This window comes from Carassius gibelio, chromosome A12, assembly GCF_023724105.1.
Source record: "Carassius gibelio isolate Cgi1373 ecotype wild population from Czech Republic chromosome A12, carGib1.2-hapl.c, whole genome shotgun sequence".
In the NCBI taxonomy this organism is placed as follows: domain Eukaryota; kingdom Metazoa; phylum Chordata; class Actinopteri; order Cypriniformes; family Cyprinidae; genus Carassius; species Carassius gibelio.
The window spans coordinates 24,113,362-24,134,032 of record NC_068382.1 but is presented as its reverse complement, the minus strand read 5'-3'; the positions used below and the strand labels follow the sequence as shown (position 1 = coordinate 24,134,032).

Below are 20,671 nucleotides of genomic sequence, written 5' to 3'. Positions count from 1 at the left end.
AGGAATAAGGAATGGAAATTACATTTGAATTTCCAATGCTTTCACACTTTTCTTGCATCTCCAATTATCTATTTATTTATTTTTTTCAAAGAACTATATTATTTGGCTTTACTCCTTGTGATGGATGATTAAGGGAACTTGACCTTTATGTTTAATCATATTTATATTCCTGTGACAGAGGAAGCCATGGCTGGATAATTTCATGTTCATAATCACCCCTTGTGTGCAAAAATTGGCAGTATACTTCAGAGATATTTTGCAGATACTAATTTTTAGGGGTGCCAATATTTGTGTGGCCAACGTGTATTAGAAAAAGTAATTTATTTCATAATGTGGCTGGTCTACTTTCATTTGTTTTACTTTTTGTTTTTTAAAATGAATAAATGAAACGATAAAGATAAAATCTGCCTTTAATCATATTTACCGAGTGTGCCAAAACAAATCTGATCGGCTGTACATTTGACTTAAAAACCGTATTTGGAAGTTGTCGTCATCCTTATAACATGGGGGGGGGGGGGGTTGCATGTTAGAAACAGCACCAACTACTGGTCAGAAATGTTGTTAACAACACAGCAACAGAGACTTGTTTGAGAGCCATGTTGAAAGTGAAAGTTTAGTAGAAGATTCAGTGTTTAGGCTCGTGTAAACCTTTCTTTTACTGTCTATGGTGTAAACAGCAGTCAGAAAGGAATGTATTTAGATGCTGAAGACAGAAAAAGGAAAAATCGCAGGTGAGAATAACTCTCTCTGATCAGGAAATATTTCCGTTTATATTTAGCTACTAACCATCAGTGCCTGCGTGCTGTTACGCAATCTGCCGATATTTTAAAAAGAGTGTGAATATATAAACGTTTTTGTCCACATTTTGACTGGCAGATGTTGCAAGTGTTATCCACAGAATGTTTGGAGTCAGTCGATAAAGAGAATTAATGCAGTGGAAAGATTTGCGCTTCGTGTCGTTTGATTTCTGTCGCAGCTGCTGGAGATTCAGCTGATACACGGCTGTTTCATTGGCGCGCCCTTTTTTACTGTACCTAAAATATTTTGGATACATCTATGAATAATATATTTTTTTTTCACCCATTAGTCTCATCAACACATCTTAATTAAAGCAGGAGTTGTTGTGTGAGTCTTTGCGATAATATGAGACATTTAAGAATGAAGAATATCTTCAAATGATGTCAGCATTTTTGATTTTGGCTAAACTATTCCTAAAGAACTGATTCAAACCAAGTAAAACACTTTTCTTCTGAGCTTTGAGTAATTTGTCCTCTGTATCTGCTCTATATTCTCTAGTTCTTTTCCTTATTAGCCGATTATAACCCACGGTTATGTTTCATTTCTAAGTTAAATATCTGGTATTCTTTCTGTTTCAGAATCAGAACAATGAATGTTGTGAATGTTGTGGAGCTGTTCATTGTGGTTTGGAGCTTCTCTGCTGCCTGTCAAGGTTCTGATGATGGTAAGAGAATAAACTTTCTTTTTGAAAGTGTGTGTGAGAATGCATAGGGACTAAAGGTGAGATGATGAGAAAAAACATTTTAGTCAAATGTAGGCTAGTTAATAGATATGCAGGACGTAAATACTAACGCACAATATTTTTTTCTAGTATATCTGAATTGTTTAATTCTTGTTTAAATATATATTTATTTATTATTCTTCAACTGCTATATTATATGATGAATACATTGTTATTTTTCAGATGTCAGTGTAAGCTGTCAGAATGTGACTGGATCTGTGAGGAAAGAAGTGACTCTCAGCTGCAGCGTCTCTCTGAAGATCACTGGATGCTGCATTACAAAGTATAAGTTTCTATACCCTGAGATCTTTAATGACTCTTCAATCTGCCAAGATGTTTCTAAGAACTCATGTGAACAGAGAAACAGTTTCACATGCCGCTACACTCCACCTATAGTGATGACAGAACAATTCAGATTCTTTGTCCAAACAACGTGTGGAGCGGGCCAATCAAAATTTTCTGTGAACATAACAGGTGTGGTATATGATACTGTTATAAGTGTTTGAAGCACTACATTTATTTTTAATCTACTAACAATGGTTTAAAATCTGTTAACAGAACCCATAGTACGTGAAAGGGTCACTGAAGCTCTTGGAAAGAAAGGTATTATATTCTAAAATAATTATTGATAGATCCCGTTTACTTAAGAATTAAGAAAAAAGCTTTATAGTCTCTTTTCACCTGATTTTAGTGAAGCTCTTAAAAAGGAAACTGATCTCTGAACAATCTGTCAAGAAGTCGTCAACAGATTTTCTGATTTCTGACTGAAGTTGAGTTTATGATTTAAACCATGTCATAAAAACATTTTAAACTCCCCTTTCCAGAAGAACCTGTCTGGGGCATATCAGAAACAGATGAACAGAAGAAACCAGAAGGTCGTGGATTTAAGATCGCCGTCATCGCTGCTGTTATAAGCTGTTTTATCATCGTCATAATGCCAATCATTTACAGAGTGACACAAAAATACACCAACCAGAACAGGACTCTTAGTGTCAGATATGAAGAAGACGAGGACAATCGTCCAGAAAAGGAAAATGAAAATATGATATAATAGCAGTACCAAATTAATTTGTTTAACTTATCAAACAGTGCTCTTAAAAAACACATTTAAACTACTCATCTATAACTCAGGTTGTAAAACTGTTTCTGTTTTATATTCATTTCTGTGAAATAATGATATAATATAGATCTGTTTGATCAGTGTATTTCTAGTTCTTTTTCTAATAGTGTTTACAGTGATGTTTTGTACAGTGTGTTTTGGTGATTTAACAAGGAACTCAATAAAGACTTGTAATAGACTCCTCTCTAAAGATGAATATCTGGTACATGTTTTTATCACAGGTCAGAGCAGGATACTGGATGAAAAATAGCTGCACAGAGCTTATCTGTGCCTTTAGTTACTGAAGGAGATTCTCTAGATCTTGAGATTAGTTTTCTGAATTTCTGTTCTGAGAAATGGACAAAAAGAAAGTAAAATGATCCCACACCTGAGAAAAGCAAACAGTGTTCGGCGTGTACTTAGATACTTCCTATCAAGTGTGCCACAGTTATTTAAATCCACAACAAACTATGGATTATTTGCACAAGCAGCACATGATCAGCAGCAAGGGTCCATTTCACTTTGTTTCGTTTTTTTGTTTGTTGTTAGGAAAAATAAAAAATACTGATATCAATGTTGGTGTCCTTCACATTCAACACACCAAATCACAACATTCACACATACAGTGGGTTTCAGTAGGGTCGCATCTGGAAATCTGTTATTCAAAGTCTTATTCCAAACTGAAAATAAACCGAATTGTGTAAATTGTGTTATTTTTCTTTATTTTGAAAAGTCTTATGCTGCTAATTAAACCGTTTTGAATTAAACTTGTTTCGTGGGAAATATTACAAGTCATTCTTTGCTCACCTGTCATGAATGTAATGCAACTGCTGCCATGCATTCATCCATCAGCAGAGAGCGGGTCATGCTGCAATCAGCTGACTGAACAATATGAATATCATATACAGATCACATGGAATTATATTATTGTGTCTTGTTCTGAAGTGAATATGCATCATCTTATTGTTGATTGAGTGTCGTTTGATGAATCTTGGTGCAGGATTGCTGCTTGTTTGTTATTCTAAATGAAGATAAAACTGATATAATGCTATAAATTGAAAGTGAAGGAAACAATAGTGTTTTGTTCACATTTTGTTTCTTTGAAGTTTCTTTATTCTTTCACTTTGGTCATTTGCAAGACCATGTTTGCACAGCTTCTCTTTTTCTCCTATAATAAAACATGCACAATTTCCCATTTGAAGTTAATGACTGTATTTTAATTATACAGCAGTATAGTTAAATTAATTTCATATTAAGTTTAAATTTGGAAGAAGAAAGCCTAATTTAGCTTAATAATAAAACCAATAAAACATCTTTCATTTGACAATTAGTGAAGCTTCACGTGATTCTACACTGTGTAAATAATATCAATCCACTTTTTTAAATGGTTAGCTATAGGTCATTTTCAGGGCATTTACTTCATGCACTGGAGGGGGAAATGGGGGAAAAGTATCATTATGAAATAAATGTTCCCTTTCCTTTTTTTTATATTTAACACTTTCCAATACTGAAGTTAGTGCTCTGCTGGGTTCTACCCAGGAAGAGCAGTAGATGTCTGAGGATGGTGAAGAAGCTGAGGCTGAGCCTTCTCAATCCTCATGCCCTGCGAATGTAGAGCTGTTGGAGGTTATGCTAACATCGAGGCGATGTGCGAAAGCGGCTATGAGAGGACGCCCCCTGTAGAAGAGCTTTCTTTCTCTTAATCTCCCTCCTTGCCATATAAGGATACATCTCGCTTAAATGGAAAGGCACACACAGAAGCAGGTCAGGCTGTGGCTTCATTACACACGATGGCAGTGCTTCAAGCAAATTAGGCTGATCTGAGCATGAACATGAGGGGCTATTTAGGTGGCTTTTGTGGTAGTTTAGTAGCGCTCTCCTTTACTAAAAAGGGTCACCTATAAGTGCGATGCTCTCTTTCTAAATCCTGAGTATTCCCCTCACGTGAGATTGAGTTTTTAGTTTTTACCCCAGAACGCTCCAGCATTATTTCCACAGATCGAATTGATGAATCTCAAACATATTGTTTTGGGTTGTACCACTCCATCTATGATTTGCTCTATCAGAGTGCTACGAGAGCCCCCTCCTTAGCACAGTATTTAAAATCCATGTTGGTAAGTGTGCATGTGAAGTCTTTGTGCACTCTATGAAATCCTCAATGTGGTAATTTTGCATGATAGTGCTCTGCATTCTGTCTGAAGTCCTATATGGGGAGGGCTTTGTGTGGTTGCTTCATGCCCTTTCTTGAGTTGGTAAATGCCCCGTTCATCTTGGGCGCCACTCCACCTATGTATCCTCGGATACCTATTTAAACAGAGTGTTGCTACTAGGGATCTGTTGAGACAGCTCCTTCAGCAAGCTTATGCAAGAGCAAGCGGTAGCCCCTGTGTGACAGGCAAGACTTAGTATAAGATGCTAGGTTCTTTGCTGTATCCCTTTAAAGGAATATTTCCTGATTCCAAGCCTTCAGCTCTACCCCTGACCGAGGCCCTAACAAGTAAGTTGGGTATGTAGACTGGGCCTTTGGCCGTAAGGTCACGGACAGCCGTCTAACGTACCAGGGCCAACTCTCATGTAAATGGTAGAGTTGGTACTTTAATGTTCACCATGAATCTGGCCTGCACTCCCCTCATCATGGCGGAATGGTTATACTGTTCCCCATAGCAACCCCTAGAGGAAACAGTTCGAAGTTCCCTTGAAAGGGGAACATCTCAGGTTACGAATGTAACCATGGGTTCCCTGAGTAGGGAATGAGACACTGCATCCTCTAGCTCCCTACCATGCTTCGGACGCAAGCTTCAGATGAAGAAGTGAATGAAGTATTCTCCTGGAGCCTATTGATCCAAAGTCCATAATGACATCAGAGGCTGTCGCCGGGCAACTCTAAGGTGTTTTTTCAATGTATGCTTCAGACACGGGTCATGACAAGGTGTCATGACCCCTAGAGGCGAAGTGTCTTGTTCCCTACACAGGGAACCATGGTTACATTGGCCGTGATTAACGGAACCATTTTAGTTAATACTTTTTGAAACCTCCATTTGCTCAGTTTAACATGTCTAAATTTTCTTGACACCTGACAAGAGATCAGAAACCATTCCTGCATCCAGAATCACTCCAGACCCATTAGATTCACAGCTCCATGTTGGTTCTTCTTCTCTTCAGTTCACTCCTCTTATTCTCTGTAGGGTTCAGGTCAGAGGACTGGAATGACTTTAGCAGAGGCTTGGTTTTGTGCTCAGTGACTAATTTTTGTGTTGTTTCTGATGTTTGTGTTCGGATTATTTTATGGTTGGAAGATCCAAACATGGCCCATTATAAGATTTCTAACAGAATCAGTCACTTACTGATTTTTTTTATCTGTTGGTATTTGATAGAATCCATGATGCCATGTTTCTAAACAAGATGTCCAGGACTTCCAGCAGAAATATAGGCCCACAACATAAAAAAAAAAAAACGGCAGTATATTTCGTTGTACACATGGGGTACTTTTTATCTCTGTGTTCACCAAACCCATCTTGAGTGTTTGCTGCTAAAAAGCTAATTTTACTGTTTCATCTCACAATACATAGAAGCCAGTCCCATTTGAATGTTTATCCTTGGAGAGTCGTTAGCTATTCAAACTCTCTTCCTCACCGCACATTAGGACGATATAGACACACGTCCTCTTCCATGCAGTTTCGTAACATGTCAGAATGCTGTTCATAGACTTCAGTTCAGCATTCAACACAATCATCCCTCAACAGCTCATCTACAAACTGATCCAGCTGGGGCTCAACACTTCGCTGTGCAACTGGCTATTGGTCTTTTTGACTGGTAGACCTCAGGCAGTACGGGTCAGCAGCAACACATCCAGCACCATCACACTGAATACTGGGCCCCCCCAAGGATGTGTGCTGAGCCCCTCCTCTTCACTTTGCTGATCCATGACTGCACACCGTCACACAGCTCCAACCTCTTTATTAAGTTTGCAGATGACACGACTGTGGTGGGTCTCATTAGCAACAAAGATGAGACAAACTACAGGAGTGAGGTGAGCCACCTGGCCAAGTGGTGCAGTGACAACAATCTCTCTCTGAACATGGAGAAGATGAAGGAGATTGTTGTAGACTTCAGGAGAGCACACACTCAGCACATTCCTCTGACCATCAACGGTGCGACTGTGGAGAGAGTGAGCAGCATCAAGTTCATGGGTGTGCATATCACAGAGGACCTCTCCTGGACCGAAAACAACGCAGCACTTGCCAAGAAATCACAACAGCGTCTCTACTTCCTCCGCAAACTGAGGAGAGCCAGAGCCCCATCCCCAATCATGTACACCTTCTACCATCGAGAGCATCCTGTTGAGCTGCATCACTGTGTGGTATGGTGCCTGCAACGCGTCCTGCCGAAGGACTCTGCAATGCATAGTGAGAGCAGCTGAGAAGATCATTGGTGTCTCTCTCCCCTCCCTCCAGGACATTTATGGAACCCTTCTCACCCGCAAAGCCCTCTGCATCGCAGGTGATCTCACCCACCCGTCACACAGCTTCTTCAGCCTGCTACCATCAGGGAGGAGACTGTGGAGTCTCCAGGCCAGGACCAGCAGACTGAAGGACAGCTTCATCCACCAGGCTGTCAGGAAGCTGACCCTTTAAGCTGACCTTTTTTTAGGCTTTAATGTTAATGTTATCTGTATGCACCGGGGTCTGAGAATAATGCAATTTCGATTCTCTGTTGGTATGTACTGTACATGTGGAAATTGAAAATAAAGCAGACTTGACTTAACTTTTCTCTTGACTTATGTTGATTGGAAATTCTTCATTATTGCCCTGATGGTGGAAATTGAAATTTTCACTGCTCTAGTTCTTTTCTTAAAGCCACTTTTGCTGCACATCAGAAATATATCATTAGTTTTTATAGTTTTTTTTTTTTGATGGATGATTATGTAATGAATGTGGAGAGAAAGATGACCCAAGAGCGATATGCAACAATACAGTCTTTAATTAACTGAATCTGAAGTCCAGAGGTAAGAACAGAAATCCTCAGAAATGACAAGGAAAATTTTCTGGTTAAACAGCTGCTAGGAAACTTAACATAAATCCTCCATCTAGGCAGCAGAGCATCTCTGGCAGTCGAGGGTGCCAGCCAGCCAACTCCGAGATTGCCAAGTGATCACAAGGCAATGGGCGCAGTCTCAGGTACTCTGTAACAAGCAAAGCTTAAGCAAATCACTGTGGTAGGTCAACTCCCCTTACGTGCTCAGGACAGGACTAGTCAAGACAGGTGAGGGTACATCGCAGAGAATTCGTAAACATATTTTCTGAAATAATCTGGCAAAGAGACAGGGGAAAAACAGGGCTAGAAGAAGTAGTGATAATTTAGGGAAAGCGATAACAGGTGTAGAACTGATGATGAGGATAACAAGTAAAGAGTGGGGACAAGAGCGATGTGTGTGCGTAATGACAGATGAAGTAATCAGGGGTGTGCGTGCGAACATGAGTGTGTGTGTGTGTGTGTGTGTGTGTGTGTGTGTGTGTGTGTGTGTGTGTGACAGAGTGAGGCCAGAGGAGAGAGATAAAGAAAAGGGAAAGCCAGGATCATGACAGATTAAGGAAATTTGGGCTTTGTTTTCCCACCTCTTTATATTTTTGTGAAACAGTAAGTCATGGCTGGAAATTACATGTTTATAATCAAGCTGCAGTGCTCAAAATTGTGAATATGACTGGAAATATACTTCAGAGATATTTTACCCATACGAATTTATAGGGGTGCCAATAATTGTATCCAATGAGTATTTGAGAAAAACCTTTATTTAATAATGACATTTCCCCCCCATTTTAAAATTTGTATTATCCAATGAAAGGAAACATTTTTGTCAATTTTATTTGTGAAGGATTAACAATGCAGATATATTTTTACATCATTCTGTGATCAGATTTTACCAAGGGTGCCAATATTTTTTGTCATGACTATATATGGTGTTAAATGGCCAATGTTTACCCCCATTTTATGATAAATGCTAAAGACATTCCAAGATAACTAGATAGACTTTGATGTCAGGCCCCAAGGGCCTGGCTGACCAGCAAACTCACATTTTCACGATACACAACACACACACACATGTATCCGTTATATGCATGTGTTGTTTGTATGCTTACCTATTATAGTAGCCTAGGTACAATTCTTTATTTGTATTAGTTTTTATCTTCAAAATAACTTTGTCGAACTGCTGTGGACTTTCCTATCTTCAGAAAGAACTCATCAAGAACCTCTATTATCTACTGTACCAGGACTCTTGTTCAGCAATGAAGTCAATGTAAGTAACTGTTTACAACTATTAAGATGCATGTTTAAGTCTGAGCCCCTTTTAAGGTAATTTTTAGATTCTTTGATGATTCTCATTAGGTTGTGGTTAACTGATGTGAAATCCTGCCATTCTTTTGCTCTTCCCTCTCTTTTCTATAGTTTCCTTCATTCTGTATGTATATACATAAATGTGTTTTGCTTGGTTTAGTTATATGTTCATCTAGTAAATCCATTATATTAAGAATCGATTTGTCTATATGTGCTGCTCACAATTCGAAGTCACTGAATGTTTGATATCTTGCTACATGCTGAGTTAATGTGACTACTGTATGAAGTAGGAAAGTTATTCTTTCTTGGCCAGGAAAATAATCTTTCCTAGAATTGATAAATGATTACACTGTCCTTGGATGAACAGATTAAATAATTGTAATATTGATTCTGCTACAGTTAATTCTAGGATCAGATCTAAATATTCATAATTAATTATAACCAGTTGTGATAAATCATAAATATTCCCTTTTCTAGCTAATTTGCTACATAAAAGAAAGTAAGTAAAACACAACACAAATGTGGTTTCTATCTTGAAGCAACACACACAGTTTACATTTGAGAAGCCTTCATACTTTATTAGCCAACTGAGAACTGACTTGAACTGGTTCTTTGTCACATGACACAGAGAGTTTGAGCCCAGTGAAGATAGATGAGACACAGACAGATGTAATTAAAATGTCTACTAAATAACAAAACAATTTAAATGCATGGTAACTACAGTGAGAGCACTCTAAAGCAACTTAAATAAATATATATATTAATATATATATACGCATTTCTTACCTTTAAGTAGATATGTTTTTGTTAAAATATTAGTAGAAGTGATTTAGAAATACTGTATAATGTTATCGGTTAAAGCATATGTACATATTAAATATAGATCAATAATGCGGACAAATTAGGCCAAAAAAATAAAGAATAACACCTTAATTTCATTTCATTTGTCTGATTTTGACAGGTATTTCATGGCTGATGCTGATATTTATATTTACAGACAGTGACGTACAAGACTCTCAATGATATTACACTTAAAATACATATTTAAAGCAAACTGCACCAATTTTGTTTTTCTTTTAACTTCTTTTGGGGAGTTTAAGCAAGTTACAGGGACAGATATTTGCCTGTTTGCCTCATATTTGCCTCAGACAATAACAACCCACACTGACCCCGATCATTTTTTGTTCAGCCGAGCTTTTATTCTTGGACTGCTTCTTTGTCACGTGACGCAGGGGGTTGGAGCCTACTTTGGTGATGCAATGGAAAAATATTGGCAAGACACAGATGTACTTTTGCTGGCAGATAACAAAGCAGTGATTTCAGAAGGCATATATGTAGAGGGAAAGTCATGACTGTAAAGCATATTGCTCAACAACATGATGGAAAATTTTTGCAAACTGCATTCATATTTTGACAAATGATTTAACAACTGTGCATTTACAATTGAAGCAATCCATTCAAAACCTTATTACCTTTGAAGGAGAGATTTTGTAATGGCAGGTTCTCTCGTGGGTGGATATTGTGAAATGTTTATCCAGTGAATTTAGTTTTCTTTATATACTGTTTTTAACAATGCATGTTGTCATAAACGGCTTTGTGCCTTTCAAAGAAAAAAAAAAATAAGGTAAATGGAAGATATGAAGCCGTCTTTAACATTTTTGGAAGAGGGTCATGTGTATGACTAAATATTTGTAAATACAGCCAGTTAAGTCTAGTTATTAATAAAGTTATTAAAAGTTATTGTATTATGCCACTAAAACATTCAGAAGGTTAATAGGTATACAAGGCCATAACCATGTCTTGAATTTGAATAATTTGCAGATAACATTTTTATTTTAAAACATGCACACATCAACCTTTTTTTTTTCACAAGTCCAATATACTGAAGATGTAAAGTGGCAGAATGTTTCTTGTCTGGTCAAATTCAATTATGAATTACATAAAAAATGCAGGTGAAGTAAACATATTTCTGTGAATGTGTGAGTCGTCCGATAACAAAGTACAGAAAACAGTTAAACCTTTTTATGCTATAAACCAGTGTGTTTATAATTACAACATAACATTATAATTATATGAGGGGAAAAAAAACATACGTCTTTAATAAATATAAAGCAACAAAACATAGCTATTATGCATTCAAAATAACTGTGCACGGATGACACCGGAAGCTTCACACATTCATCTCTGAGCCGCACACTAAATGCTGCATTATAAATAACATGTTTAAACAGTCTTGGATAATGACTCATCTTTACCATCTGTAAATAAAATCCATCTTATGACCCCTGCACTCTAAAAATTGCTGAGTTAAATACAACCTACTATATCAGTGGGTTAAAGAGGGACAAACCCAGCTCTATGGGGTTGTTTTGAACCAGTTACAGAGGGGGAAATCCAGGGGTCCTAAAGTAAAAGTCCTGCCATATGTTTCTTCCAGCCATAATCTGAGATCTGATTTCACAAGGGGAGGAACCAAGTCATTACTTTCAAGTCACAAGAAAAAGTCCAATCCCAAGTTCCCAAAGAGTTCAAGCTATCAAGCTAGATAATTAAGAGTCTAATTAAATGATTATTGTGAATTAGTTATGAACACCTACTGTTTACAATCAACATCATTGAAAAGAAACACCAGAATTACATCTGACTTTCTGCCACAGGCTTGAATGAAATCAACTGCAGAAAAAGAAAAACACAGGATGCCACCATAATTATGGTAAAGGTTTGCTTTGGTTTGTCTCTTGACCCTTTTAGGAATCCAATGTAATTTGCTTCTAAGTAAATGCAATAGTGTTTCAGAGCAAACATTTGTGCATTGCTGAATCAAAAGCTTGAAGTAGTAGTTTAGCTGACCCTCTCGGCTTGTAACTCATTTTAATGAACATCATGACGTGGTTTCTCTCACTGCTTTATTAACTGATTAACATGAATTTTTATTTGAAATATCTCCATGCATTTCTTATGTTAATAATGTTAATCAAACAACCTAAAAATAGCGAAGCACTCACTGCTCTTGTCTTAACTAACTTCTGTAGCTTACTGGGTTTTGTTTACTTTTACTTCATAGAGTAATAGAGTTTTTATAGAGTTTTCACAAGCACTGTTAAGTTGTATCTTTGTGAAACAGAATCACCCTTGTTTCATTCTCTTCATTTCTCCTGATATTTTCCAAAATTTGTCAAATTTCTAACGATTACATCATTACAATATCTTTATAATAAAGTCATAATACTGAACATGTTGTTGCCATAGTAATATTTTTTCCCCTTACCAAAATGAACCATCTTAAATTTTTATAATGGTTGTTTTGTTGTCTGCCCTAACTCCCTCTAAACCTATTATAAAAGGATGTGAATTTGTCTGCTAAATTACTACTGTAACATTTATAATGATAATGTCTCATAGTAATGATGTCCTTTAGCCTACAGTGTTTTGAGTGAGGAGTAGTGCTGCTGCTAACAGGTGCTGACATTTAATACTTCGCGAAGTCAGAAAAAGAACAGGGCAACGAGCCAAATCGCTTGTGATTCGGAGTTTTCCCGTTTGTGTCATGTTCGAAAGTGAAAGTATAATGGTTCAGGAGGCTATTTATTAGTCTGAGCAGGCAGAGAAAGTCAGAGAGTCTGAGACTGTGAACACACACAGAGCTCGGGTGAGAAATAACTCCCTCTGGATGGGAAATAATCTCCTTCAGTAATCCATAACCAGCTATGGGCAAATCTCCAAGTAAGTCTACACTCATTACACATTTTATATTAAAAAACAAAACAGTGAATACATAATTATATTTTAATGACTTTGTCTGATTAGTGCTGCAGTGTTTTCATCGGAATTATTCGTTTTTTGCGTTCTGCCAGTGAAGATAATGCAACAGAAAATAAATAAATCATGGTGTTTAATTTCTGTCGTAGCTCTTTAGATTCAGCGGATATATATTTAATGAACGCACGTGTTTCATTAGTGTGAGCTCTACTGCTTTACTGTAATACATTTTGTGGTTTCGCGATTGTATTTTGCTCTCACGTGTTCCTTCAGCTCCTCCGAATTAAAGCATGATTTATTATGTTGGGTGAAACCTTTCAAATGATTTAACGGTGATATACTGAAGAAGTAAAGCTCTGACTTGAAGTATATATAGGATATATTTGAAATGTGTCATTATTATATTAAGTCTTGGTATTAGATCAAATAGGCTAAATTATGTAAAGATGCATTAGAAGATGTAGGTGTTTATTGGAAGCATAAAAGAATCAGACTAACCTTTAGGTTATTATGACCTATAGCGTATTTATGTTTTTGAAGTCGAGTGACCTCTTTGAACATATGTTCAATATTCTGTGACAATGACGCTGCTCTCCTGATCTTTTCGCCCTCACTACTTGGTTATACCGCCTGAAATAAAAACAGTCAAAATATGGCGTTATTCCCTGTCAAATGTTGAGAGGGCATTATTGTAGCGCGAAAGTACATTAGCTTAATGCGCGAGCGCGTATCTCTCTGCTCGCGCGCAGACTATAATGTGCCCGAGCGCGAATCTCTCAGCACGCGCGCGGAATATAATGTGCCCGAGCGCGAATCTCTCAGCACGCGTGCGGAATATAATGTGCCCGAGCGCGAATCTCTCAGCACGCGCGCGGAATATAATGTGCCCGAGCGCGAATCTCTCAGCACGCATGCGGGAACTGGGCGCGCGCTCTCAGATACAGGTTGCTCTTGTAAGAATTTTCTCTGGGCTCGCTCAGAGAGTAGGCTATGCCTGCACTTAAAACGTGTACAGTGCAATCGCGAATCTCTCCTCTTTGCTTAAAGTAAGCGTGTATGTGCGTTCGCGCATGGCCAAGTAGTACTCAAGTACCATACTCTTCATTTAGATTTCTTTCTCGTTGCTCTTGGCATAAACGCTGTCAAAACGGCAACGACCAATCAGATATAGGCTTCAATGACTGACCAATGAATACGCGACATCGTACATGCAACACATGGAATAAGTTCATTGAAGTTCAATCAAGACGATGCAGTTGACATATTTAAAATCAAAACAAATAAAACTGGTTACCTGAGATCGTCGATTCGGTGGATCCATCTCGGCTCGTCTTGATTGAACTTCAGTGAACTTATGATACATGTGCGGTTCAAATGGAGTGTATACATCGAGAGCATTTTTAAGATGTCGATTCGGTTTTGATGTTAACTGTTGCTCATTTTGTGATGATCAGATTGAAACAACAGTAAATTTGCTTATACCTTTTGGGAAGATATGCATTAATGACTATTAATGACTAAATTTGAAGATTTGCCTGTATTAACAAAGGAAAAAATTATACTTGGTATGTTTATGAAAGATGAAACGCACGGCTTGGCAGTCAACACGTTTATTATTCTTGGGAAATCCTTTTACACACACAAAAAATAATAGATTCCTGAAAACATTTCCAAACTTTAATGGTTTCATTAAGAACTGTGTCATTATTTTTCATCACTTAAGTTAATGAAGAAAAAGAATGCTTTAATCTTCCATGTACGATGTCGCGTTTTCATTGGTTAGTCGTTGAAGCCTATTTCTGATTGGTTGTTGCCATTTTGACAGCGTTTATGCCAAGAGCAAAGAGAAAGAAATCAGAGAGAAGAGTACTTGGCCATGCGCGAATGCACGGGACACACTCTAAGCACATACACGCTTACTTTAAGTGAAGAGGAGAGATTCGCGATTGCACTGTACACGTTTTAAGTGCAGGCATACTCTCTGAGGGAGCCCAGAGAAAATTCTTACAAGAGCAACGTGTATCTGAGAGCCCGCACGGGAGATTCACGCTCTGCACATTATATTCCGGGCTCGAGGAGAGAGATTTGCGCTCGGGCACATTATATTCCAAGTGCGAGCAGCGAGATTTTGCGCTACAATAATACGCTTTCAACATTTGACAGGGAAACAATGCCATATCAAAACACCTTATTTTTAAGCTTTGTCAATGACTAAACAAACTCTCCAATTTCATTCATTAGATGTATGTACATCCAACTTCAGATATATTGGTGTAAAAAAAAAATCTAAACATTTTAGTAACTAGCAGAATTGTATTAGGTTTAGTAACAACATGTTTACCGTATTTTTCGGACTATAAGTCGCACCTAAGTATAAGTCGCATCAGTCCAAAAATACGTCATGATGAGGAAAAAAACATAAGTAAGTCGCACTAGATTATAAATCGCATTTTTTAAAAACTAAGAACCAAGAGAAAACATTACAGCGCCCTCTCGCGGCTGGAGACGGTAATGTTTTCTCTTGGTTCATTTCTCTTGGTTCATGTCAAATTAATTTTGATAAATAATTCGCACCTGACTGTTAGTCGCAGAACCAGCCAAACTATGAAAAAAGTGTGACTTATAGTCCAGAAAATACGGTAATTGTTATATTGTTTATATGGTAACAATTTCTGGTTAGCCACGTTCTTTGTGCTTCACAATTTTTATTATTTCAGTTCAGTGCTTGTGATTTGATTCAATATTGACTAATTTAGAAAAATAGTAGGTAGGCTACACAAGATATAGGCATTCATTTTTCTCTAGACAAAAAAAAAAAAAAAAACTCACCTAATCAGCCCTATCAGCTGGTAGTAATTTTTAGGTTACATATAACTCATATGAAATATATTGCATTTTATTATTATAACAACAACTGTATTTAATGATATAAGTAAAAATATAATAAAAATGTAATATAATAGGCCTAAAGATAATTAGCTAAATATTCTCTATAGCTCTTTTTTCTAGCCAACTAACGTGGTACATATATGGTAATTAAATGACTTTCCCGAGGTAAATGTTATGTGACACAATTGTTCACCAGCAGTTTTATTGACCTCTTTGCGCATTGAAAAAAAAAACTGATTGATCGATATGATTAGGAATATACGTTCCGGTTAGTAATGTATCTTTCAACATTGTTCATTCGTGTTTATTTACTATTAGCTAGAGATGATCGGTTCACGTGCCACTATAGGGATCTGTCACGTCACATTTACAAGCGCCAAAATTTATTGCTTGAATTTTGTAATAAGATTGACAGAAAATGAGAGTTGAGATTACCTTTAATATCATAAGTATCCTGCTCTGTCTTGTCTGTCGGTCTCCGTGTCCTCTTTGCTTTGCGATTTTACTGTGCGAGAGAAAGTGGATGAGCGTGTGGAAAGTGTCAATTGCATGTGTCTCACGGTGAATTTACCCCAATCGGTCTGTTTTGAAGTTCTTAGAGGAATAAGACTCGCATGGAAGGAGAAGCATTTCCAAAAAAACACCCCCCCCCCCATCATTCAGAGCCGATGCTTCTTCACAATTGCTTTGAAAAGTGTATTGCGAGAAGAACTCTCTCTGAACTGCACGCGCAGCACTCAAACACACACAAACGTCCAGCTACAATAATCATATTAATTTGAAACAGCAACCATATTTGTCACAAGCATTGATTAAAACAATGCTGATAATAAGCACACATGAAAAACACGACTTAAATTCTGCACCTTTGGCAGTGAGTGGAAATGTATGACTGTCAAAGTGTTACAGTTTTTTTCTTTTTCTTTTTTTCTTTTTTTATTGCAGAATCAACCATGAATGCTCTAAATGCTGTGCAACTGTTCATTCTGGTTTGGACCTTAACTGCTGTCTGTCAAGATGATGATGAACGTAAGAGAATAAACTTCTCCATAGAAAGTTTGAGAATTTATAGGAGGGACTAAATGAAGACATGGTCTAATCTGATTCATAGATAAACAAAACGTGACTCTTAAAATACCCAGTATGACTCTAAGTATCAAAATACAGATTTACTGTTTGAACAGTTTACACAATAGGAAGTGAAATCCAATATGTTCAGAGAGCAGTAAATAAATAAATAAATACAAATTCTGCCCATTCATGTGCTCTCTTAAGTAAAACCATGTGTTCATATTAGTGCAAAATCACATTTTCAGTCCTGACTACAGGATCTTGTGTTGCTCTGATTATATCTGCTGCACATGATTAAAATAAACTGTCAGGACGAGGCTGCATGCAGAGATCGCTGTATTATTCTGCTTTTAGAAAATACATTTTGTATTTATACTGCAGTTATGATTTATAATAAATAATCTGACTTTCCCATGGCTAGATACAATTCTAAATGTAACATACAAAATATATAATTCAGTGGTTTTATTTATTAATAGGCTCTCTAATGAGAGACTGTATATTTATTGTATGATTGTCATGGGCAGATTCAGAAAAAAAAAAATTATTTTGTTTGTTTTTTATTTCCTCTATTGTGTGAGATTCATTGTTATTTTTCAGATATCAGTGTAAGCTGTGATGATGTGACTGGATCTGTGGGGAAAGAAGTGAATCTCAGTTGCAGCGTCTCTCTGAAGATCACTGACTGCTGCATTACAAAGTATAAGTTTCTATACCCTGAGATCTATAATGACTCTTCAGTCTGTCAAGATGTTTCTGTGAACTCCTGTGAACAGAGAGACAGTTTCACATGCCGCTACACTCCAACTACAGCGATGAAAGAACAATTCAGATTCTTTGCTTCAACAACGTGTGGAACGAAAAGAACAGAATTCACTCTTGACACAGGTACTGCATACTGTAACATTTTTTGCTTATAATTTAGTAAATCTTTGAAAATTTACATTTATGTTCAAGCTACTAACAGTATTATAAAACCTGTTAACAAAGACCATTAAACCTGAAAATAATAAACTGAGTAAAACTGTTGGTAAGAAATTAATATATTCTAATACAACTATTGATTATTTCTTCAGTTTCCTCGAGAATCATTTACAAAACAAAACTTCACCAATCTCTGTAGAGGCCAGAAATAGATGTTTCTGAGAGTCAGACATGATGAGGACAACAATCATCCAGGAATTTTTTGTTTTTCATTTCCTCTATTATGTGAGATTCATTGTTATTTTTCAGGAATCAGTGTAAGCTGTGATGATGTGACTGTATCTGTGGGGAAAGAAGTGAATCTCACCTGCAGCGTCTCTCTGAAGAACACTAACTGCTGCGTTACAAAGTATAAGTTTCAATACCCTGAGATCTTTAATGACTCTTCAATCTGTCGTCAAAATGTTTCTGTGAACCCCTGTGAACAGAGAAACAGTTTCACATGCCGCTACACTCCAACTACAGAGATGAAAGAACAATTCAGATTCTTTGTGCAAACACAGTGTGGAACAGGAAAAGCAGAAATCTTCACTCTTAACACAGGTACTGCATACTGTAATATTTTTGCTTATAATTTAGTAAATCTTTGCAAATGTACATTTATGTTCAATCTACTAACAGTGGTTTAAAACTGGTTAACAAAGACAATTAAACCTGAAAATAATAGTTAAACCCTTGGAAAGCTATTATATATTTAATATAACTATTGATTATTTCTTCTGTTTCCTCAGGACGTGTGGACGCAGTAAACCCAGCACCAAGATTCAAGGGAACTGTCATCACTGTGGTTGTGTTTGGTTTCATCATCATCATCATCTTCATCATCATGATGCCGTTCATTCGCCAAACAAAACCAAACTTCACCAATCTTTGTAGACGCCAGAACTGGATGTTTCTGAGAGTCAGACATGATGAGGACAACAATCGTCCAGAAGATGTGATATTATAGCACTGAGTGTTGTTTGACTTTTCATGTGATGCTCACGAAACACACAAGCTTCACTCCACTAAACTCTACACAATTTTATATCTCAAACTACTGGATATATAACTCTGGATGTAGGCTTTAAAACTCTTGTTTCTGTTTTATATTGATTTCTGTGAAATAACAGCATATTATTGATCAGTTTGATCAGTGAATATGACTTTAATAAACTCAAACCTTTGTGAACTTGAAGAAGAAACACAGCAAAACTCAAACTGTGTTTTCTGACTTTCAAGGCATGTCTTTCATGAATGTAATTTTTATATATTGTATATTAGTGTGAACGGTGTGGTTTTGTACAGTATCTTATATATTTTTTTTGAAAGGACATTGAAATGAATAAAGACTTGTGATACTCTCTAAAGATGAATATCTGTATCTTCTGTTTATGGGTAAGTTCTAGCAGATAAACTAGTAAATGGGTGAAGAGTACAAAGAGATGATCTGTGTGTATGTATTAATATAGCTGATCCTTAAGTGTGCAAAAAATTAATATGATCACAAATAAAGTATATTTAAACAAATGATAAATAAAAATAATTTTATAATAAATAAATAGTTTTGCCATGTGGTGAATTCATCATTAATGTAATCTTTCGATCACTGCTGTGCCATTTGAGTCAAAGAGATGATGATCAGGTGTTTGTTTGAATCAAGTCAAGTCATCTTTATTTCTATAGCGCTTTATGCAATAAAGAACGTTTTATCAGTTTTACTGTAATAAGAGACAGAGATGATCCCTGGTTTAACTAATTAATCACTTCTGGTATTAAAGAGCGAGATGCTTTATGGATCACAGCAAAGAAAACAAATAACCATTTGGATTGGGTACGTTATAGGACATTAAGAAATAATTGTACAAAATAAGTTAAGAACTCTAAATGTGATTATTATTTAACCCTGGTACATTAAAATCTAAACTAAATTTAGGAAATTGACCAAATCAGTCTCTGGACTAAAATCTTCTACTAGTTTGGCTGAATATTTAAAGGTTAAGGAAAGAATTAAAAAGTGAAAATAAAATATTGTTAATGACTTTAATAGTTATTTGTTGCTGCTGGTTTAACTTCTGATGTAAGAAATTAATTTAGCAGAGCATAAAACAAAAGGTAGTGTTGATTTCTAGTGTTGTCATCAGCTTTTTACTTTTACTCCTGTTTTAGTAGCACAAGTTCACAACGTATTTGAATCTCTTGTTAATGACCAAGTAAAACAGTTTTTAATGGAAAATAATATATTTATTTCAATCAGGTTTCCGCTCAGGTCATAGTACTATTACAGCTGCTATGTTGACAATAAATGATATTATTAGATGCCTAGATAATAAACAGTACTGTGCTGCTCTGTGTGTTGAACTATCTAAAGCATTTGATCTTATTGAGTCTCAGTTGCTTGGGTTTTAGTAAATGAGTCTAAACTGGTTCAGTGATTATCTGACAGAAAGAATGCAGTGTGACTCAGCTGAAAATTGCATTTCTACAGAATTATAAATAAATAAAGGAGTCCCAGAAGGATCTATTTTAGCTCCTGTTTTATTTTCATTTTATATAAATGACATATAGGTCAAAAATCAATTTATATGCTGATGACACAATTATTTACAGTTGCAAAGTCTATTAATCAATTCATAGAACTGTTACAAGATTCCTTTCGGTCTCTGCAATTTTCAATGCTAAAATTGAAATTGGTTTTAAATACTTACAAAACTAAATATATGGTCTTTACTTGTAGTGGTAGTTTCCTTAGTGTTGGACTATGGTGATGTGGTTTATGTGCATGCAAACTTGTCTTTACTAAGGGAGTTGGATAGTATATAACACACTGCAGTACAGTTTGTGACAAATAAATCTTAATGTTCCCATCACTGCACTTTGTACAAAATAGTTGGTTGGTCATCCTTGTACCAAAGGAGAAAAATGCATATGTTATTATTTACTGCCAAGGCATTATAAGGTAAACTGCCAACTTATATTTGTAATCATTTATCATCATATTATACCTGTTATTATAGCACTAGAAACTCTTTCAAATA

The 20,671-nt window shown here is 36.4% G+C and overlaps 1 protein-coding gene across 13 annotated transcripts in view; it reads left to right on the top strand.

Annotated features, from left to right (window-relative positions):
- The window catches only part of LOC128025517 (uncharacterized), a 118,770-nt gene extending 99,767 nt beyond the window's left edge, over window positions 1-19,003 (top strand). For 6 of the 13 annotated variants that reach the window (XM_052611958.1, XM_052611957.1, XM_052611962.1 and 3 more), the window contains 3 exons: window positions 17,271-17,558; window positions 17,904-18,197; window positions 18,386-19,003. In XM_052611958.1, coding sequence (XP_052467918.1) covers window positions 17,271-17,558; window positions 17,904-18,197; window positions 18,386-18,603 — 800 coding nt within the window. In that variant the 3' untranslated portion in view covers window positions 18,604-19,003. Of the gene's footprint in view, window positions 1-553; window positions 732-1,376; window positions 1,463-12,417; window positions 12,675-16,544; window positions 16,629-17,270; window positions 17,559-17,903; window positions 18,198-18,385 lie in introns of those variants that run through there. The other 7 variants (XM_052611956.1, XM_052611960.1, XM_052611952.1 and 4 more) reach the window with 5 other exon arrangements.
- Window positions 19,004-20,671: the final 1,668 nt, after the last annotated feature.